Source organism: Gossypium raimondii, chromosome 5, assembly GCF_025698545.1.
Source record: "Gossypium raimondii isolate GPD5lz chromosome 5, ASM2569854v1, whole genome shotgun sequence".
Lineage (NCBI taxonomy): Eukaryota > Viridiplantae > Streptophyta > Magnoliopsida > Malvales > Malvaceae > Gossypium > Gossypium raimondii.
The window spans coordinates 55714567-55737984 of record NC_068569.1 but is presented as its reverse complement, the minus strand read 5'-3'; the positions used below and the strand labels follow the sequence as shown (position 1 = coordinate 55737984).

Here is a 23418-nt window from a genome sequence, read left to right as displayed (position 1 = left end):
TCATCAAGAACATGAACAAGATGAAGAACAAGATGAAGAACAAGTCAATTGATCACGGACCTGGATGCCAAGTCTGGATTAAACATGATCATCGAAAAATCAATTCATGGAAACATAATAGTATTCAACTACATTAACATTCAATTTCCATCCAATGAAAATCTGAGAAATGAAGAAACTTTTATAATATTATATATTAAAGCAGCAAAGCATCAAAAGAATGATCATCAAGCCACCTTCAAAACACTATTCTATGAAACAAGATGATGAACAAGTTGATCAATCACAGGTCTTGATTGAACCGTATTACTAGTTATCCCCAAAATGCCATTGAGTCTGGAACAGACATGATCATCAAAAACTCAAATGAATCATCAAAACAAACATTCGAATAATATTCGACTATGTTAACCTTCAATTTCCAAACAATGTATCAAATGCTAAGCATGCATCATAGTAAAGAAAGAACAAAGATCTGAAAAATGAGCATCTTATAAGCTACATTAAAGTGGCAAAGCCTCGATTTATGACCTCAAACCACATTTGAAGCACTATTTTATCAAAAAGGGGAAGTTCTAAGAACGAATGAGCTTCAACTAACTAACAAGAGTCAAGTTATTCCACAACATAGATACTTAAATTGAGCTATAAATGCCCAACATTGCATACCATGCATTTTTCATTTTTCATTTTTCTCGGGGTCCTCTGAGCCCTCCTGCTTCTCCAGCCCATACCGACGGTTGAACTTCGCAATTTGTCCTACACTTGCAGCCATTTGACGTTTTGCCCTTAAGTGATAAACTTTCCCGACACTATGTATTTTTGTCATCATGAAATTAATCAATCGACCACTCGGAGTCACATAAGATACCCATTGCATCTGAGGGTGCAACCCTTTCTTCATTTTCAATAAAACTACAATTCCAAAAACAAGCTCATTAGAAGAAAACTATGACAACGGTTAAATTGCCAAACAAGCCCCCTGTACTATAGGTTGAAAGCAAATTAGTCCCTCGACTACAAAACCAAGCAATTTAGCCTCTATACATTTAAATTTGAATAAAAAAGATAAAATTTTAAAAGACGGTAAACTTTAAAGGTTTAACATTGCTAATTTGCGGTGTTTTAAAGTGATTTGAGAAAAAGAAAAACCAAAAACAAAAATCATCTTTTTTTAAAACATAACAAGGACTAAATTGCTCAACTTTTTTCCATATCTAGTTCAATATTACTCCCATTTACAATGTCACCCATTTGCCACTAAATTGCTCACTTTTATAGTAGAGGGATTTAATTGCTTCTAAGCCTAAAGTACAGGATCTCCCAGGTAATAAGAACCAGTCAAAATCAACACTACAAATGCTCATTGCAAACAATTAATTGGGCAGCTTTTTTATTTTTTTATAAACCAAAAGCAGTGATTAAGGGGGGAAAACATCAACTTTGAAACTCAAAATCAAAAGTTAAAAACACTCAAATTCAACTGAACTATAGAAAATATGCTTACTTCGATTATGAAACAAATGTTCAATCCTAAGGTACCAAAAAAAAAAAAAGAACCCCGTGTTTTTTCTTAATAAATTTTAAGATTAACTAAACCCTAATTCTCATCTTTTTATACAAAAAATCTGGGTAAATAAGAATAAAAAGGGGGATTGTAAACAAGTTTGAAGTAGAATAGAAGTAAAAGAAATATATATTAGATTTAAAAGAAAATTATGAAAAGAGAAAAAAGAAAGAACTGTACCTGGAGGTGGAATCAGCGGCGGAGCAAAAAGGGAGCGGCAGCCGTCGACAGAGGAAAGAAGAGCAAAGCCTATTTTTCACTAGATTTTGCCAGAAAATAAAAAATGAAAGCATGTATTTGGGCTGACTCAAATTAAATTTAAGGTAGGCCCAATCTTATATTTATTTTATTTACCATATACACCCCATGGCCCGTAATTGAGAATTTAGGATTAATTGATGATTTGACCCCTGAAGTATACATTTTTCTCACTTTTGTACTTAGAGTTTTTTGTTCAAATTGGTACCTAAATATCCAAACATTAAGGTTTTTAGTCCAATCCTTAAACGAGCGACAGAAAAAGGTTTAGGTACTAAAGTAGGAAAAGTAATATACTTCAAGGGCTAAATCATGAATTAGTTTAAGAATTTATTGCAAAAATAAGCTAATGTCCCAATTTTTTGGGGGTAAATTTCATTGTTGGTCACTAAATTTTCATAAATTTTTTATTTTAGGCATCAAAATCCATTTAGGCACTGCGGTTAAAAATTTCGTCATTTGTCCTTAATTTAAGGTTTATTGGTATAATAAACAATAAACCCTCGAACTTTCTCAATAAATTCAAATAAACTCCTCTGAACCTTTTACAATATTAAACTTTTGAATTGACAATTTCGATCAACAAGACCTTTTTGACCAACTTAATCATTAGAAACTACTGGCAATGTTAACAAAACCGTTAACAGACGCCACGTCAACAATAAAAAATGTTGACATAAACTACTTATAATGTCACATGCTTTGTATATAATTTTGCATATTTAATTATTGGGTAGACTATAAAAAATTCTATTTTTATCACTTAAATTTAAAAATTTCTATTTTAGTCATTATCATTATCGAAATTTAATAATATTTGGTCATTCCTCTATTAAATCAGACTTTTTTTTATTGAATGAATAATAAATCAGCAGCAAAACAAACACTATAATTTACACAAATCACATGCATTTACTGCCCATAATGAGGGCACGCATTAAGTTGTAATTTACATCATCTAATAGACTTACTCATGATGATGAAGCAAATAAACATAAAAGTTGCACATAAAGAGTAACATCCTTAGAATACATACTCATATCTAACACTCAAATCTGAATAAGATTGCTTCTAAACATAATCCTAATCCTAGACACCAAACCGATATAATAGAAACCGAGCCCCAGATCCGATAAGCTGGAGCTCTAGTTATATTCCAGATTGTTACTGCAGAACAAGGCATTGTTGTGTGCCAGCCACCATAGCACCACGGTGGGAGCTTTTGGTGATGGCATCATCTTCTTCGAGACAAGGCTCCTCTAGCAAAGTCTTGGTACCATTTTTGATAACATCTTTGCTGCCTGCAATGGCTTCGAAGATAAGTGCATTGACTTCACAGAACCTCTCGTCCGAAAGGGAAACCTCAGCAAGGAGCCTCCAAGCATTTCCTTCAGATGCTTCATCATAGTCCTCCCTCCGTTTTAACACCATATGGCCACTAATTTCCCACACAGCTGGGTTTACCTGGGTGTCCAAAAGCTCCGGACTCACTTCCCCAAGAGCTTGTTTCTCAGCATAACACTGTGGAAGGAGAAAGATCCGTTTTCCACAATCGGAGATGAGGACGTTGTACGGTATGTTGTTATCTTGGAGGCAAATGCATGCATCAGACACAGCGTCGGACAAGTCCTGAAGGGTGTTACCACCGTCGAAGACAAGACCTTTGACTGGATACTTTAAAAGCTCCGAGACGATCACTCCATCGCTCAAAGTGGTTAACTCCTTTGTCGGAGCTCTCTCGATGGGAAAAGGCACAGCCAAATAGTAAGCCTGGAAATGAAGGTGATTGATCGTAGCAAACGCGCCCAAGCTGTTATAACCCAATCTGAAATATGGATTCCCAGCTTCAGCTGCCATATGAAGTGCAAGCAAGAAGCTCTCCCGGTCAATCCTCTGGGGCAAGCATTCAAATATCCGAGGGATCAACAGCACATGTCCGTATTCAATGGGACTAACCTGTTGAAACGTATACAAATGACATTAATCTTACCGAGTCTAGCACTCTTAGTCAAATCATTATTCTCTACAGAGAACAAGTAAAACTAACATACATTAATGGCAACGACACTAGGAGAACTTTCGACATCAATGGGAGCGTTAGGATAGAACTGAACTTCACCATCTTCACTTGCTTCAAACTGGAAGAGCACCTCTTCTTGCCCAACTTTGGTGAAGTTGAATTTGTTTCCATCAAAGGGCTGAAGTACCTTATCAACACGGAACTCAGTCGGCCTCTTCTTAAGGTGGCGACCCTCGTTCAGCTGGGCAATAAAGCCATATTCGCCAGGAATCACCTAAATAATGATAAACATGGAAAAAACTTGAGATAGTAGAAACAACTTTATTAAACCGTAAAATTCTATAATTTTAACTAGACAGACAATCCTGACCTGAACCCAAACCTGGTTTGACTATAAAAAATAGAAACTTGAACCTAAAATGACTGAATTTATTCAAATGATATGATTCAAACCATAATAATCAAGCCAGAAAGAAGAGCCTCAAACCCAAACACAAAGCAACTCAAACAAGAAATGAGTTGAACTCAAAGTGACCCGAACTTGAAAATCCAAATCAAAATAACTTGAAAATTTTGAAACCCGAATTTGACCCGATCTAGATGGAAGCAACCTACTCCAGAATTGAAATAACTATTTGCAGATAAACAAATAAAGCAATGTAATGGAAAGAGTAAAAATATAAGACCTTGGTTTCGCAGGCAGTGACATCATAGCGAAAGAGCCCTCTTTGCATCCGATCCTCCCACTAACATAAAAAACAAAAATTTTATTTTTAACCTCAAAAATTTTAAAACTTGAAAAAACTACTAACGGTCACGAGCTTAATACCAAAAGTTACCTCTCCAAGAACGAGTGAGTCAAGAAAAGCAACTGGAGGCTCTGTGTTCACCATTTTCAGCACATCTTCTTCACGCTCCATGTTCACCTTCTTGAAAGCATATAAAGGAAGCTTTGCTCCTATAAACCAAAACCCAGATCCAGTTACACCTCATTTATATTAAAAAACTCATCAAACCAAACGAGTTTTTTTTTTCCTCAAAGGAAATTTAACAAATACCTGGTATGCAACAGCTTTTAAGGCAATTCTTCCCACAGCCAGCGGTACGACGAGCAGTATCGTCCGCTTCATCCTTTTGGTAATTAGAAACGACAGTCGGAACCCTCTTAATCCTAAGCATCATCTTTGCTACTATTTCTTTTCTTCTTATAAGCGATCTAAAAAAGCTTCTTCAATAGAATTTTTTTATTTATCTATGGAAGACTAAAAGATATCTATATATGTGCAGCTGAAACTCTAAAAGACAATACCACCACCAGCGAGGAAGAGGAGATCGGAAGGACTACCACCTTCAGAAGGCAAAGCTCCACGCCCACCGTGCGGCGAAGGGTTGCTCTCGTTCACACAACCCTTACGTCGTACAGTACGGACATGAATAAGAGCCCGAGAAACTCCGTGTATAGCCGTGATGCCCACAATTTGTCTAAACCTGGGTATTACCCCCACCAAAACGAATTAAACCCAGAATTCGAAACCCCTTCAAAACTACCTTAACCAAATACCCAACCTCCACGCTTCAAAAAAAAACAGTATCGGACTTTTATCAAACACCTAGAGTATATGTAGAAAAAGGAAGAAGAATATTCCTATGGGATGAAATGAAAATGAAGGAAGAAGGGATGATATATATAATGAGAAACTTAAGGGGAAAGCTAGTGGCTATGGTGAATTGTTCAATTTGATATGTATATACGGTGTAGATTCTAACAACAAAATTTGGGTTTTCTTTACTTAATTGAAAATAAAAAAGGGTTTAATGTAAAAAGGATTTTTTTTAAATCCCCAAATTTATTTGGGGTGAAATAAAGGTTTCTTCTTTATAGGAATCCTTTTAACTGTTAACCACAAATCTCATACGCAGGACCTTGAAACTTGTGTCCTCTTGCCTAACCATACAAATTTTTTTGGTTGAGATTTTTTTTATTTTTTTATTTTTATCTAATTAGTATGAATACTTTTTTTTTGGGATATAATTTGTGTAAACTATTCGAGTAGTCCCTCAATTATTAGTAAGTTTTTTTTAGTTACCTAATTATGAAAAGTTACAAAATGATCACCTAACTATTGGATTTTATTCGTTTGGTCACAAGCCGTTAAATGGCTAACGAAAAGATGACATGACAGCTTTTAAATTTGACACAATAACAACTTTACGTATAAGTATTGAGGGTTAAAGTTGTTATTACTGGTGACTAAAAAAGAAAAAGTCGAATAGTTAAATGATCATTTTGTAACTTTTTATAGTTAAGTGAAAAAAGAATACTAATAGTTCGGTGACTTCCAGTGTAGTTTACCTATATAATTTTAAAGGTCAAATTTTGGATTTAGTCCCTCTATTATGCTTAAATTTGAGATTTTAATTAATGTATTTTAATCTGGGTTAAAATGTAGTCTAAATCCCTGTACTCCTCATATTTATAATTTAGTCCCCTACTTTGATTTCAATGAATTTGATCTCCGTGCTTTTCAATTTTAAAATACAAGTCCATTGTTCAATTTTTATATTAAAGTTGGGTTTGTTACAACGTTATTCTATTGTTATATGGCTACCAAATAAATATTTTGTAATTTTAAAATGTCACACCAACAAATTGGACATAAGAATTTCAAGGTGATGTTAACAATTGGGCCTAATTTCTAAAATCTGAAAAGTGTAGGGATTAATTTCTTGAAAATAAAAGTAGAGAAATTAAATTCTAAAATTACAAAGAGTACAAGGATTTAGAGCATATTTTAACCATCAATTTGATATCTTTAAAAATATTTTACGTCAACACTTTAATTGAAATAGTTAACGATACTAATTAATTAAACCGACTAAAAGTATTATAAAAACGAAAATAGCAAATTATGCCAAACTAAATTACAAAAAACTAAATCCTATATTTGAGTATAGTGAAAGGATGAAAATAGCAATTTAACCATTTTAGAATGCGAAATAATTTTATGAAAAGATTACGTCACAATCTTTTAATTTTGTTTATGATTTTCTTAAAAAAGTTGACTAACAAATTTAACAAAAATATATGTAAAATAGCTTTTTTAATATTATTTTATAATTGTTTAATTGTCAACCAAAATGAATAACACGTGTTATATTTCTTCCATAAGTGGTTAATTACCAAACATAAACCATTTATTTTTCCAAATATTAAAAAGGATAATATTTTTTTTTCTCCTCATCTTGGCAACTAGATTCATTTTAGCCCTTGAACTTAAATTCCGCCAATATTAATTGAAACGGAAAATAACGATCTGATTGGTTCGACTACTAGTTTGATTATTAAAACATTATATGTGCCACTCTAAGATAGTACCACATCACTACTTGAAAATTTATATAATTTTTTTAATTTTCAAATGATGATGTGGCCAGGGGCGAATCTAAGGGGGGTTTGACAGGGCCCCGTCCCCCTAAAATTGCACTTTGACTCCCCTAAAAATGATAAAATTTTGATTTAATCCTTTAAAACTTACATGTACCAAAATGAACTTAATTATCAAAATTGAGAGCTAAATTTTATATTATCCTTAAAAAGTATTAGAATTGATTTTGAATCTCATATTCTAAATTTTCTTTTAACAACTATTAAAGAAAATGAAAAAAAATGGAATTTTGGGGGTATCAAAGCATATTTCCAATAGAGTACATAATAGGAAATTTCTTGTGAGAGTAAATGACAAAACCAAGTTGAAACTTTATTGGATATACTCACAAATCCTATGGTTTAGGGTTTCTCCTCCACCTTTTTACCCATACCACTCATCCTATATGATGATAAGAATATACAGATTCTTCCCATGTGCTTTGTTTGGTTTGTTTTTTAGTATTTTTTTTCACATGATAAAAATAATTTTTATTTGAATTTAATTACAAAATATGTAAATAGTAATATGATTTTTAAATAATAAAATTGATTTTCTTGTTGGGTTAGATTTTGGGAGTAAAAAGAATGGGTTTAATATAATTTTATGTCCTTAATATTGGTAATTAGAATTATTTTGATACCTGTATTTTTTTTGTTTATTTTGGTATTAAATTCGACAATTAGTTTCATTTTGATTCTTGAATTTGGAAAACTACAAAAGATTGATAGCGTAACATTTTGAGGTTGTGTCACGTCATTATCTGAAACAAAAAGTAGAACTAATGATATCAGACAATCTCAAGGTGTCTCGTTATCAAACTTTTATATTTTTTTCAAGTATAGAGATCAAAATAGATATAGTTGCCAAGTTCAAGTACTAAAGTAAACAAAAAAAGTATAGGTACCAAAGTGGACATAATTGTCAAGTTTAATGGCCAAAAATTGCATTAACCCTAAACAGAATTGATCGAGTTTTGTTTGATTTGATTCATGCATAAATTTATTTGGGTTAATATTTAGTACACTGGCAGGTTACATTTTTTATACGTCAAGCAACCTTGAAAATTTGACATGTATCTCTATTTTTTAATATTTTACTATATCCCTATAGTACAAATAGGGTTAAAATTTAGATGATTAATATTTGGTATACTAGTAGTGTATTTTTTCAACTCTACAAATAGAATTAAAAAAGTTATCATGTGTCGTATTTATTTTTTAAATACAAACTAAAAACAGATGATAAAATCTCAACCCATCTACAAATTTCAGCTAGGATACCAAATAATCATCCAAAGATTTAAAAAAATATTTAAGTATGGATAGACACAGACCAATTGAGTCTTAGTTCGATTGGCACCGACATTGTTGTCAGTGCAGGAGGACATAGGTTTGAGTATGCTGAAGCACGTTATCCTCCTATTTAAGGGTTAGAGAATGACTATAGATAATTTTAAGCATTGTCTCAAAAAGAGAACATATGATAATAAGGATTTGGTGAATTATTTTTAATATTAGAAAAAGAGAGGAAAAGGACACTTGAGCTTAGATCATCTAAAAGGGGATATATTAATCTTTCACTTTATGAGGATGACATTGGAAATTTCTTGGCCACTCAACTTTTTTGTACCCTTTTGAATAAAGAAAATATAATGTAAAATAATAAGAAATTGGACTTTGAAGCACTCAAAATTGACCCATTTTTTATATAAATTAAAAGAACTTTTAGTAAAATTGATGGATCACTTAAAGTCTGAATCATAAATAATTTTTATATTTTATCAAATTTTCATGGTAATGAAATTTAATTGTATTTTGTCATTTTCAGGTATGATTTAAGAAAACTAGTTAAGATAGTGCGTTTCAACGCACTCAAACTCATGTCCTCGTGTATTGACAATAATACCCATGCTAATCGAGCTAAAACTCAATCAACTTTAATAAGTAGATATTTTTAATTCCATGTAAATGATGGTATTAAAAAAAATTCCACGTGACATATTTTGTTCAATCTACGTATTGACAGTTTTTTTTTAATGGCGCCAAACATCAAGGGTTAAATTGGTGGATGGAATTAAATTTTAAATATTTGAATAAAAAATTTTAAATATCAAAATAAAAAAAGTATAATTAAGAGATTTCATTAATAAAGCCTATTGTAAAGAATAAAAGAAAGTTCCTATAGAAAACAATAAAATAAAGTGTAAGTATATTTCATTATTCATAGTTCATTTTCAACCCTTAAATAGGAGGATATTGCGTTTTAGCGCATTTAAACCTACATCTTCTTACACTGGTAACAATATCGATGCCAAATCGAGTTAAGATATAATCGGCACAGTTAATTGTTTTTAAACCTATATCCTCAAATATATTGCAGTAATAATGATACCAATCAAGTTTAAATATCAATTTATTAAATAAATAAAATATGTCAAAATTATATATTTTTTTTCGTGGTAGTTGTTCTTTATCTACAATTTCTATACTATCTAAATCCAAGTATTACTATTCAAATATGAATAAATTAAAATTTTCATCGGATATTTTAAATCATTGAAAATTCAGTATTTAATAAATCCGAAAGATATTTTAAAATAAGAATTTTAGTAATTAAAGTAAAGGAAATAATGGATATTGAAATTTAAATATGTAATTCACAAAAATAAATTGGATTCGAATATCAAAATCCATTTTTTGAAAAAGTTTAATGTAACCGCTCTATTTTTCGGTGGTTTTGATATTATAAATTGACGAGTGAGTTTATATAATTAATATTTAAATTATACGAGTCAATAATAATTTTATATTGAATTCTGATTTGAGCAATTTTAACTAACTGAATTAAAAGGTAATATAAGTGGTTCGGTTCAAAAGTCAAGTGGTAATTGAAAACAAGGTAATTGGACCTCGTTTTCGTAATTTAAGGCAGTAAATATTTTTATTAAGTATTTATAGAGTCGTATTATATGTGAATTGAAGTTTGGTTTGGTAAATTTGATGATTTATTGCTCAATTACGATAAAAGGATTAAATTGTAAAAAAGGTAAAAGTTAATTACTTTTGATTTAAAAATAGTAAAGGGACCAAAATGGCAATTAAACCATGGTCAAAAAGTCTAAGAGTGGTGACATGATTAAATCCACTAACTTTTGGGCTATTTCTCATTTAGTCCTAATTAGTTTAGGATTAAATTGAAATTAAGCTTGTTTAATTAAAATTTAAAATAATTGAAGGACCAATTGTAAAATTAAACCCTGCTTAAATGGCCAACGGTAGAAATGGTGTGGAAATTTCTAGTTTTATAGTTAATTGCTATTAGATCCTTATTAATTAGTAATTAAAGAAAAAGGACTAAATCATAAAAGTTGTAAGTTTCAATCCCTATTAGTTCAAAGGATTTAATATGGGGGATTAAAATGGTATTTAACCCATAGTTATATGTTAATTTTATATTTTAAAGAATAAATAAATTAAGTTAAAAGGAGAAAAAGAAGATAAATACAAATTATTACTTATGTTGTTCTTTCCCAAACTGAAACCACCATTTTTAAGACATGGGAGGTTGGGCCAAGCTTAGGCCAGTCGATTTGGTGAGTAAATTTTGCCCCTTTTTAGTAATTTTTATGTTTTTGAGTTTGTATTAACTTAATCTAGTTAATTCGAGGACTAATTTGTAATAATGTCAAACGTTTTGTATTATGCCATCGAGTGATTTTAGTATATCCTTGAAGTTTTATGATAGATTATTAAGTTTGGTGTTAAATAGGACTATTTTGTAAAATAATTTTATTAAATTTTAATGTAAATAAAATATGAAAGTGATAGAATTGCAAGGACTTAGTGTGAAATAATAGTAAGTAGGGGCTTTAGAGAGGTATTGAATAATTCGGCTGAAATTAATTGTGGTTAAAAATGATTAAATTGCAAGTTCGAGCTTAATGACTAAAGTAAAATATTGGGTTAATTTCGTAAAAATGTCAAAATGACTTAATTGTATAAATGAGTTAATTTTGCTGTTGGAATTAGTGAATTGAATAAAATTATTGTTTTAGATAAAAAAACGAGTGAAAGACCAAGGAAAAGAGAAAATTATCGAATAGCCCATGTACCTTTGTCATTGCTGTAATTTAGTCAAGTAAGTTCGTAAGTTATTTATACTTCTAATGATTCTTATATTCTATGATAATATATAATTTTTAAATGTTATATTGTACAATAGTATGACCTTGAAAACAAAAAATGGAATACCAATTATACTAAATGTTTGCTCATACGAGCATTATCCACTAATTATATTAATTGCTTGCTCAAACGAGCAATATCCATTAATCATACTAAATGCTTGTTCAAACGAGCATTATTCATTGATTATACTGAATGCTTGCTCAAAAGAGCAATATTCACTGATTATACCGAATGCTTGTTCAACGAACATTATCCACTGATTATACTGAATGCTTACACAAACGAGCATTATCTACTGATTCTACTGAATAAGATTTTCTGTACCAATGATTGGACACGAACACTAAAATAATGCTCCGAATATTATTCATTTGATGAAAGTTGTGATTGTCAGGAATTTCATTGCCTAAATGCAAAGTTTGATTTATAATGTTTAAGTGGGTAAAAATTTATTGATTATTCAGACGAACTTACTAAGCTTTATGTAAGCTTACTTGTATTTGGCTAATTTTTGTAGATTCGAAAGATCGGATCAACACGAAAAATCACACTATTCGGGAATCTTTGGTAGACTTTGATTTTGGTTTGATATATATGACATGTAATAGGACCCTTTTGGATATATTGTATTGGTACTTAGTTTTGTGCAAGTTTACACTTTAGCTTGTGTTGTTATGTCCGATTATCTGTGGAAATATGCATGCTTTATCTAAGTTGAATTATGGTATGAAATGAAAAGTTCCAACTTGGAAGGTAACACTTTGCAACTATCTTCCGGTAACGGACTAGATGTGGGTGTTACATTTAATACATTATTTGGTATTCAAGTTTAACATTTTTTTTAATGTGGTGTTTATGTTATTTTTTGGTTCAATATGATACCTGTATTTGACAAAAAGTTACGTATTTTGGTATTCAAAAATAACAATATTAATTTTTTAGTGTTTAGTTTGGTTTTATGATTGATTTAATGAAAGTTAATTGCTAATATTATTATATTTAAATTTTCATGATTTTGTTAATTTAATAAATTTTGTGTTAATTGTGAATTTGTATAGTTGTGCATTTAAAATGTCAAATCTAATCTAATGGATGTGATTTAATTAGGTTTTAGGGTTGATTTGATGAAAATTAATTGCTAATATTATTAGCTAATTAAGAAATTTTCATGAAATCAACTCTAAAACCCAATTGAACACTAAAAAATTAATACTGTTACATTTAGGTATCAAAATGTAAGACTTTTGTAAATACATGCATCACATTGGACAAAAAATAACATAAGTATCACATTAAAAAAATCAGCCTTAAGTACCAAATTATGTATAAAGCCTTACATAAAATTATAGCGAAATTCGAATAATGGATATTTGATAGTTAATATCAGTATCCAGTTGTTAGTAATGCAAATTTGTTTTAGCAGTTACAAACCATTATTTTCAACAGTTACAAACTGTTTTTTACAGTTACAAAAATATTAAATATTTTTCAGACCGTTGCATAGAAATATTACTATTCTACCCTTACTAACTTATGTTTTTGTCCCTTCCAAAATCCTATAAATAAGAGGTATTTTTTTCTTTCATTTGATACACAATTGAAAAACAAAACTTCTTCTACCCTCTCTTGATTCTCTCACATTCTTTCTAAAACTTTAGAATTTTTGTCTAGGAATTTGAGTTTTAAGCGAGGCCGTCTATGAACCCTTCAAACTTTCCTGAGAATTAATCCTAGTGTTATTTTTCTGATTAATTCTATATTTAGATCATTTCAGAAGAGCAATACCAATTGAGTTCTACTTTCCTTATTCAGGTATACGAATATCGAAGAACTGTGTTAACCTTGGGGGACAACGTTTACTATATGAGTACACCAATCGGGACGAATTCATTTCTAAGGCAGTGGTTCTTCCACGACACAATAATACTTTATTCATTTAATCTTGGTTTATTTTCCAATTAGTGCTAACGAGTTTATTTTGCAGTAGTATATCTTCCAACACCACTTTGATTAGTATTTAAAGTATCTGAATCCAAATATTATTTGCAATATCTAAATTCACATAAAACAACCCGAATACGACTATCAACAAATTGAAAAGGGAAAAATATTCTAAAGGGAGTGAATTTGACCATAAAATATAGTTTAACCCAAGCTAGTATAGACCATACCTAGTGAAAAACATGGTTTGAATCGGTTGGTCAGACTTGTTAAATCGAGAATCGACCAAAGTATTCAGTTAGAGAAAGGCATCAAATTAATTATTCTCTGAATCGAATTAAAAATCGTTTAAACTGTTTTTTAAATATTTTATTTTTAAGAATTTTTTAATTAAACCAATTAGATCAATAAAACAATACGTTTATCAATGAACAACAATCCCCCAAAATGTAATTGAAATGTAAAATTTATTTTCTTTTAATTCATCTTTTAATAAATAACTCTTTTATTTATAAAATCAAATAATTATTTCAAAATATATAAATAAAAAATATATTTTGATAAAAATAATATTTATCATTATATTAGATATATTTTATTTTAAAAACATCAACTAGCTTTTTCTTTTACATATTTTTCTTTATATAATATTTATATTTCAAATATTTATTTTCTCCAATTGCATCATGCGGTATAGTGATTTCTAATAATATAAAATCAAATAATTGTTTTAAATATCATTATTATTTTTATATGTAAAATATTTTAAATATCATTATTTTTATCTACATTATGGGTATGATTTTTCAAATATTTTTATATGTGAAATATTTCAAATACACGCATAAAAAATATATAATACTAAAATTTACTACACTCATGATATGGATTGAAAAATAAATATTACACATATAAAAATTATATTTACTAAAAATAATAATATTTATAAATAATTATTTAATTTAATAAATAAAATATTTATTAATTAAAAGATGAATTAAAAAGTAAAAAACTTTAAATCAATATATTTATTAATTAAAATATTAATTAAAAAAAGCTTGAAACAACATGAAATAAAAATTCAAATGTGAGTAGGAGAAGAACCAAACCCTAAACTTAAGGATAAAACCACTAATATTCAACCATTTTATAAAAAAATAAAAATAAAAAAGTAAAAAGAAAAAGTAATTTGTACGACGTGTTTTCACTTTCTTCCTCTAAAATCGACCTATTTTACTGAATATCCCAAGAAGTGACCCATTTTCCTAATTTTTTCTATTTTGGCATTTTCAGCAATTTTAGCCCCAAAGATTGGGTATATTTTAAGCTTTTAAAAATGGAATTATGGACCACAAAAACACTAAATTCAAGTGGGGGAAATATTCTCTGGGGATCCAAAATGAATTATTTCCCAATCTCGAATATCCTTAAAAAAAAAAAAAACAAAGGTAGTGGGTCCAAATTTATGCACATAATCTATCTATTTAAATTGGCATAATATCAAATTTAGCTCTTAACATTTATATTTTTTTTGTTAATTTGGTTCTTATTTTTGAGTTAAATTCAGCTCTCAATATTTAAAAAAATTAAATTTGATCATTAACCTTTTGAAAATGATACGAAATGATTTTTTTAACAAGAATACAAATTAAAATGTTAGATTTTAAACATGACAACTTGCATGACTATCCACGTGTACCACATACTATTTTTTTTAATTTCGATTTTGATTTTTTATTTTTATAAAATTTGAATTATCTATTGATGTGACATATAAGACAAATGATGTTATTTTACCATAACGTGCACATGGACTGCTATGCGAGTTGCCAAGCCAACAACATCAAAATTTAATGTTTTAGTCATCATTTCTATTAAAAAATAATTTTACATTTTTTTGAAACGTTAAGGGTTAAATTTAGCTCAAAAAAGAAACAATGATCAAATTGACAAAAAACGTAAATGTCGAGGGCTAAATTTATCATTATGCCATTTAAAATTATATCTATACTTATTATTTAAGCCCTTGACATAGTTTGTGTCACGAGCTAACCGGGCACCAACTCGATTTGGAAAATTACGAAACTGTTATCTGTAATAAAAATAAATTATATTATTAGAAGATATTTTAATCTTTTTATCTTAAAAAAACTAATAAAAAATTTACATTTGGTGAGATTTGAATCAATGCAATTTATATAAACAATACATTAATTTTACAAGTGATAATATAATATTTACATTTTAATTGTCTTATGATACTTTATTATTTTCATCATTATATATCTATATTTTATTATATGTTATTTTAAACACGCATTCATATTTTAAGTACGCAGTTTTCACATGCATATACATATGACCAAATTTCTAGTTATATTAATATTTTGATAAATTAATGTCACCCATCAATCGGGTTTTAACATAATTAAAATTATCAAATGATCATTATTTTTATAAGGAAAACTTATTATCCACCTAATTATGGGTTGCGAATAGGCTATTTATTAGTGGAATGTTTTTTTTTTAACAATCTCATTATAGGTTTTGATCATATTTGTTCTTTTTGACACAATACTTAGAACTATCCATAACCCCTTCTCAAGCCATAAATAGGAGGATAATGTGCTTCAACGTACTCAAACCCACATCTTCTCGGATTGTCAATAATATCCATACCAATTGAGTTAAGATTCAATCGACACAGTCCACTAATAAATTAATATAAATTAAGATATTAAATAATTGTATTAGCGCGCAAATTTTTTACAAACTACCAATGGCGTGTCATTTTTCTATTGGGTTATACGGTGGCGCAGTTAAAAAATTCTTTATAATTTTTAAAAGGTTAAATTAAATTATTATTATTTTTAAGGGGTCAAAGTATAATTTTATCATTATTAATTTAAAATTTTATAAATTAAAAAAAGTATAAATTAAAAATCTACCATTTTAAGACGGCCATAGCCTCCTGAGGCTATAACTCTGACTATATTAAAATAATAAAATATTGAACTTCTTAGATAACTAAGAATATTTACCATTCAATATTTGATTAAGTCAAACTATGATTTTGACTCTGCTTTAATTAAATAAATTATTAAAAATTTATTAAAAAAAACGATTCATGTCTTTCTTCAAATTGATTGAGTTGATTTTGAGTTTGGATCAACAACTACCCAAATTATCAATTCGGAAAAAGACTTTGGACCAATTGAACTGAGAATTGTGTTAAAAAATTAGTTGAACCAATTTTTATATTTATTTATTAATTTTGTAATAATTTATTTAATCAAATTCCACATATTAAATGTACCATTCAAACTGATATAATATATGAGAACTTGAAAATGTGCTTCCAGACAAGATAAAACATAGAGCTCATTGTTTGCTCTTTGGAGCACTTTGTGTTCCGGATCGAGAGATGCCGAATACATTCGGAGATCGACAACAAATATAACAAAATTTGCCCGGAAACTAGAGATCGTCGGAAAGTGAGGACCCGAATCACAGATATCTCATTTCTTTAAGGGATTGAATCAGACACGAAGCCGCGGAGTTCTCCGCTTCTTTTACTCTCGACTTTTTGTCCCCGGTGATATAAAAGATGCCATCTTCGGTCGGAATTTTAACCGCAGATACGAATTTCTTCTCGTGTGGGGGACCTTCGTCTTTCTCGAGCCTGAAAGTTGAAGCAATAAAGGGTTAAAGGATTAGATATTATCACGAAACGGATTCGACAATGGCCGAGAATATCGTAACAGAGGCACAACATGGAATGAACATCTATATCATACACTAGGTTACCTGGAACCCTGCATTGTTCTTCGGAATTTCGTCAAGACAATAACAACACAAAATCTTTTAACATAGGCAAAACATCATATGAAGATATGTATCGAGAACGGTATCTAAACTCCGAATCCGGATTCGTCCTTCAATATTTTAACATAGGAGAAACAAGGAACGAACATATGCATCGAGAACGACAATACAAGACATTTTAAGATAAGCAAAGCATCAAATGAACATATGTATCGAGAACGGAATCTGAACTCGCAACCTGGATTTGTCCATTGAAACTGCATCATGTCAATAAAAAGACTCGATATTTTAACATAGGAGAACCAAGGAATGAACATAGGCATCGAGAACGGTATCTAAACTCCGAACCCGGATCCATCCTTCAATATTTTAACATAGGAGAAACAAGGAACGAACATATGCATTGAGAACGACAACACAAGACATTTTAAGATAAGCAAAGCATGAACATATGTATCGAGAACGGAATCTGAACTCGCAACCCGGATTTGTCCTTCGAAACTCTGCATCATGTCACATATTTTAACATAGGAGAAACAAGGAACAAACATAGGCATCGAGAACGGTATCTAAACTCCGAACCCGGATCCATCCTTCAATATTTTAACATAGGAGAAACAAGGAACGAACATATGTATTGAGAGCGACAACAGAAGACATTTTAAGATAAGCAAAGCATGAACATATGTATCGAGAACGGAATCTGAACTCGCAACCCGGATTTGTCCTTCGAAACTCTGCATCATGTCACATATTTTAACATAGGAGAAACAAGGAACAAACATAGGCATCGAGAACGGTATTGAGACTCCGAACCTGGATTCGTCCTAAAAAGTCACAATATGACAATAACAATACAAGACATTTTAACATAGGCAAATGTATCAAACACTATCTGAACTCGGAACCCGGATTTGTCCTTCAAAAACAGCATCATGACAATCACAAAAACATCGGATGAACATTCGCATTAAGAACCGTATCCGAACTTGGAACCTGGACTTGTCCTTCAAATTTGCATCATGAGAAAAAAGAACACAAGACATTTTAACATAGGCAGAACATAGAATGAACATATGTATCAACAACGGTATTTTTGGAACTCAGAACCCGGACTCGTGTTTCGAAATTGCATCATGACAATAAGAATAAATGCCTTACTCGTAGATAGGTTTGGGCCATTTCTTTTTCATGCAAAGCTTGTGCAGTTTTTGCTTCGCTTCTTTGATTTCTAAAGACCCATTAATCTCGTCGATTCCGAGTGAATCAACATCAACAACCATGGATGTCGATAACCTTTGCAAAGCTTCCCTCACCGCATTAAGCTTCGCAATGTCTTTTCGATCCGAAGAACCGGAAGCAATAAACTCCCCGTCAACAAATACAGTAGCAATGTTTTTTACGCCATTCTTCCAATGCTTTATGTCAACGTACTTCCCTTGCTTTTGACATATCTCGAACAATGAGCTAACAGGTTGAGGTTGTTGTTGTAAAGCTTCTGGCGTAACTATCGGCTCTAATAAACCTCTAAAGATCTGCAACATATACTTATAAGGATATCATCAGCATCGACATCATAAACACCAACCGAACACGAATCATAACAACGGCAAACGTTGAACTACATAATAACATACCACCCAGAGTGTTGTTAGATCAAATCTGATGTCAACGTAAACAGCTGCAGCCAGAGCTTCGACAATATCAGCTAAAACCTTGGGTGCTTTCATCGATCCACCATGAGCCACGAATTCATCCTCTTGAGTAACAGCCTCAGTAAATACTTTGACCTTACATTAGAAAAGAAAAACCAGTTGAGAGGAGGTCAGGCTCGTTCCAGGAGAAAGTCTGCGAAGTTTTGTTTGCCGGAAATTGACACAGGTATCCATTTTACCCACAAATGTAAGGTAAAAGTACTATAGGGGACTCTACAGTCACATTACATTTGATCTCATTTACTAAAAAGTCTGCATATTAATCCCTATATATTAAATCAAATAGTAAATTGATCCTTTTTTATAAACTTTTTCTTCATTTCTACCATTAAAAATGGTTAACAAAAGGACCAGTTAGATTTCTATTGTTAAAAAGTAGTCACTGAATGTAATTATCTAATATACACAGAATAATTTATTATTATTTTTGACGCCCACATACTTTTTTTCACAAATATTCATATTTGAGTGAAGTGGTCCTACTCTGTCAACCTATTATGTGAACCTCTAGAGGCTCTCTACGAGTAGGAAAACAAAACCCAAGTAGGCATAATAGTGATCACCATTGAGGGATCACCAGCTCGACCATTCGAAGACTAGAACCTCCACTAAACAACATTCAAATAATTTCTCATTCACATGCTTGAAGTTGTGGATATTGTACGGTCTCTTTTCCACAGTATTTCAGTCTCAAATTTCTACATTATAAAAGAAAAACAGAAGATTGAAACATAAAAAATAAAACAGAACATAAACGATGAATTACCTTTTGTGCAAGACCCACAGCATTGTGTCTTACAAACTGAAAAAGGCCATGTTTAACGGCAACCCGAGCAAGTTTCTCGGTACTAATATTTGCAGCTCGGATCAAGGACAGTTGACCGGGGTCAAGCATGGGGTAAGCCAAGAAAACATGGTTGGTAAACGCAAGGCCAAGAGCGGCGTCGCCGACGAACTCAAGACGCTCATACGACGTCGCGTCGGAGTACGATGAGTGAGTCAGGGCGTCTTCGAGGAGGCGTTTGTCTCGAAACCTATAGTTGAGTATCCTCTCGACGGCATCTACGGAAGCTCCCATGTCGGAAAAGGAAGTGGCGGCGTTGGCGGAGTATGTAGCGGCGACACGGCGGAGTAAGAAGAAAGGTGCGGGCAAAGAAGAGAAAAATGAAAGCAGAGTTCGAATAAGGAAAAAGAAGAGTAAAAACAAGTAAACGTCAAATCGAAATCATGTAATAAAGTAAGTATTTTTTATTCTCATGTCTTGTCTTATTGGATTATTTTATTTTACTTTTTAAAATTATAATATTTTTATATTGTTCATAACTGTCGTTCCGAACAACAACAACAACAACATAGTCTCCAATATTTAAATTTATGTTCACCTCTTATAAATGTAACGTGCTTTATCATTACACTCAACCACTTATTAATAAATTATAATATTTTTTATGCTGGTGATCATCTCGAGCTTGACTCAATAGTTATATAATGAAGTTCAAATTATTTTGAAATATAACTCAAATTATTTGTAAGTGTCGATATCTCATTTGCACCAGCGATATAGCGACAACGCTACTCCCTCTGGAATAACTATTTGTAGCCATTGCCAACTTGCTTTCCTTCTGCGTCGTTCCAAGTTTATCAACCATTATCAACTTACGCGCTTTTTATTTGCGTACACAATTCCTATACAAATCTTAAATATATTACATTAATTTTTTTATCCATGCGATGCACGAATATTAATAAAATATATTACGATATATTATAAATTTTATTAATATGTAATTCAACAAATTTTTAATAGTGAAATATAAAATTTAACTTTAAAATTTCAATTTTAAAAAAATCATTCCAAGTGTTTTAATTTTAAAAGATACTAATTTTTAAAGAAAATAATATTTTAAGAAAGACATTAATTTAAAAAAATTATGGTATTACAATATTTATTTAATTTAATATATGATTACAATTATAATATTTATTTGATATATGATTTAAAAATATTTAAATAATGACAAAAATCCTTAAATTATATTTAAAAATAAATGAATAAATGAAGACATGAAATCATTTTTGTGAAAATTGTTTCATGATTTATTAGGGCGAATTTAGGGGGGCTAGCAGGTGCCCAGTCCCCTTAAAATAAGAAATTTTTTTATTTTGGCTTTTTAAAATTTTAAAGTAATAAAGGTAAAAGTATACTTTGAACTCTATAAAAATGATAAAATTTTAATTTAATCCTTTAAAAATTATATTTTACCATCGTAAAAATTATAATTTAATTTCGACTCCTCTAATAAATTTTCTAAAAAGTTATTTGACTTCACCCTGATGATCTATTTAATAATAACCCTTAAAACAATGAATTAATTTTTATTTTTTTACAATCTCATTATAAATTTTAAGAAATTTTTTATGTTATAAAAATTATCTTATTTGAAAACAATAGTATATATAATATGGCTAAAAAGTAAAGTGTGAATACACTATTTTTAAACCAACATTATATACTGTCAAATATCATTTAATTAGGAGTAAAACAATAATAATAGTTTACCTTACAGTTACATTCGTTAATAAAAATTTTCAAAAACTTTTTTTTTTGGCAAAAGACAAGTTCAAACTTACAGTTAGACCTGGGCTGGACTATTCGTCCTGACCTGAAGGTAGAGTGTTCAATTGGTTAACCAACCCGAATTAACATTAATCGAATTAACCGACCCTTTTAAACCCTTATCCGTTAACCAAACCAAATTTTTTTCAAAAAAATTAACCAAACCTAACTTTTTTGATTAATTTATATGTTTTTTAACTTTTAGTTAAAATAAATATAAAACATATAAAAAATTAACCGATGGATCAACCTTTGCTAGTAAAAAACTTCAATCATTGAATTGCACAAAATTCTAACTTAAATTCAAATGCAGCAAACAAAATAGAGGTGTTCATGGGCCGGGCCGGGCCCAGAAAAAATTTCGGCTCGTGTCCTAGGTCTAGGCTCGACCAGAACTATGGGCCTAAAATTTTGTCCAGGCCCAGCCCGGGAAAAAATCTTAAGCCCGAGACCTGCCCGACCCATTTTTAAAATAAACACTAAAAATTTATTTTAAAATTAAAAAAATAAAAATATTTATTTATTTATGATATTCAGGCCGGGCCAGGTCAAAAAAGTGGTGCCAGAGGCCTGGCCCATTTTCTAAACGGGCCTAATTCTTTTTGTCTAAACCCATATTTCGAGACTCTATTTTTACTCGAACCCTCCCATATTTCAGGCGAGCCGTCGGGCCGGGCCGGGCCGGGCCACCCGACCCATGGACACCTCTAAACCAGAATTTCCCACCAATCTACAACATCAACAAATTTTAATTCAAACCCAAAAATATCGGGTGAAAAAAAATAGATATAACTCATAAACATGGACCAAAAAGGGAAATTTGAAAAACTTACCACCATTCCCCTATCAACAAATCTTACCCACAATCAACAATTAAGAATCAGAACTCACCAGAATGTCTATTCTTTTCACTTATTGCTCATGGTCATCAGCCTATAAACCCAGGAGCATTATTAATTTCTAAATCCAAAACATTAATATCAGCATCCAACCCTACAATGATAGCCTTATTGACTCGATTAAACAAGTTTCCTTTGTCAATCTATATCGAGAAACTAAGCTTGGTGTTAACAGAAGCAGGATGTCGACGGTGGTGGGCGAAGTCTAAATCGAGGGTGCATAACTGCGATGGCCAATGGCGAACGAACGTCGAACGATGATGGTGACCTGGTGGATGCTGGACGGTGTGATTGGTGGACGCCGGACGGTTCACAGAGGTGACTAACACTGGCAGTAGAGATTTTATGAGATTTCAAATTAGAGATTTTAAATTTTGAGGGTTAGAGATTTCTCGTTTCTGTGACTGTGCGTGATTTTTAATTTTAGTTTTAGGGTTTTTATTTTTATTTATTAAATTATTAAATAATTTAAATTATTTTTGGACTTAGAAGTGTTGGGGGTGGGCCGGTGGTTGGGGCCTGAGTCTGGGTGGGCAGTGGGCTAATACTTATATATTATAATATTATTTATTAAGTTCGATTAATTTAGTTAATTCGGTTAACCGATTAATTTTGAACTGAATTAACTGTTAACCGAACTTCCAAAAAAATTATTAACCGATCCCCGACCGAATTAATTCAGTTTTACCCGAAATTTGCACACTTCTACTTGAAGGTTCACTCGAAATTTAGAAAGATTTTGATAAAAATATTAGGCCTAAAAAATGGGCTCAGGTAAAAAAATTAGACCCATTTGAATATATGGGTTGGGATTAGGCTTGAACATTCAAAGCCCGAGCCCAGCCCAACCCGATCTATTTTTAAGTTTATAGTACTTTATATTATGATATTTTTATATACTATGTAATTTAGAGCATATTAAAAAAAACTCATACTAAATATATCATACTATAATATAAAA

The 23418-nt window shown here is 30.7% G+C and overlaps 3 protein-coding genes across 3 annotated transcripts; all 3 read right to left on the bottom strand.

Annotated features, from left to right (window-relative positions):
- Positions 1–367: 367 nt before the first annotated feature.
- LOC105768481 (hypothetical protein) lies at positions 368–1905 on the bottom strand. Its single transcript, XM_012588413.2, has 2 exons — positions 1748–1905; positions 368–915 (listed from the first exon to the last, which is right to left on the bottom strand). The coding sequence occupies exon 2, from the start codon at positions 902–904 to the stop codon at positions 680–682; it is 225 nt and encodes a 74-aa protein (XP_012443867.1). The 5' UTR covers positions 905–915; positions 1748–1905; the 3' UTR covers positions 368–679.
- An 812-nt stretch (positions 1906–2717) lies between these two features.
- Positions 2718–5582, bottom strand: LOC105768479 (GDP-L-galactose phosphorylase 1). The gene is made up of 5 exons (XM_012588409.2): positions 4904–5582; positions 4685–4803; positions 4532–4591; positions 3877–4119; positions 2718–3781 (listed from the first exon to the last, which is right to left on the bottom strand). The coding sequence occupies exons 1-5, from the start codon at positions 5025–5027 to the stop codon at positions 2990–2992; spliced, it is 1338 nt and encodes a 445-aa protein (XP_012443863.1). The 5' UTR covers positions 5028–5582; the 3' UTR covers positions 2718–2989.
- Positions 5583–16707: 11125 nt separating this feature from the next.
- On the bottom strand, positions 16708–20337 carry LOC105767326 (ribonuclease 3-like protein 2). Its single transcript, XM_012586823.2, has 4 exons — positions 19708–20337; positions 18864–19016; positions 18388–18761; positions 16708–17083 (listed from the first exon to the last, which is right to left on the bottom strand). Exons 1-4 carry the CDS (start codon positions 20017–20019, stop codon positions 16909–16911), a joined length of 1014 nt encoding a protein of 337 aa, XP_012442277.2. The 5' UTR covers positions 20020–20337; the 3' UTR covers positions 16708–16908.
- Between the last annotated feature and the right edge of the window lie 3081 nt (positions 20338–23418).

Bases quoted from the DNA above. Each gene is read 5' to 3' on its own strand.
- LOC105768479 (XM_012588409.2), bottom strand. From the start codon at position 5,027: ATGATGCTTAGGATTAAGAGGGTTCCGACTGTCGTTTCTAATTACCAA. The intron at 4,804-4,903 runs GTATTTGTTAAA...TTTGGTTTATAG, and splicing joins TAAAAGCTGTTGCATACCAG to GAGCAAAGCTTCCTTTATAT. The intron at 4,592-4,684 runs GTAACTTTTGGT...TTTTTATGTTAG, and splicing joins ACTCACTCGTTCTTGGAGAG to TGGGAGGATCGGATGCAAAG.
- LOC105768481 (XM_012588413.2), bottom strand. From the start codon at position 904: ATGAAGAAAGGGTTGCACCCTCAGATGCAATGGGTATCTTATGTGACT.
- LOC105767326 (XM_012586823.2), bottom strand. From the start codon at position 20,019: ATGGGAGCTTCCGTAGATGCCGTCGAGAGGATACTCAACTATAGGTTT. The intron at 19,017-19,707 runs GTAATTCATCGT...TTCTAATGTAAG, and splicing joins CTGTGGGTCTTGCACAAAAG to GTCAAAGTATTTACTGAGGC. The intron at 17,084-18,387 runs GTAAGGCATTTA...TTCAACTTTCAG, and splicing joins TGGCCCAAACCTATCTACGA to GCTCGAGAAAGACGAAGGTC.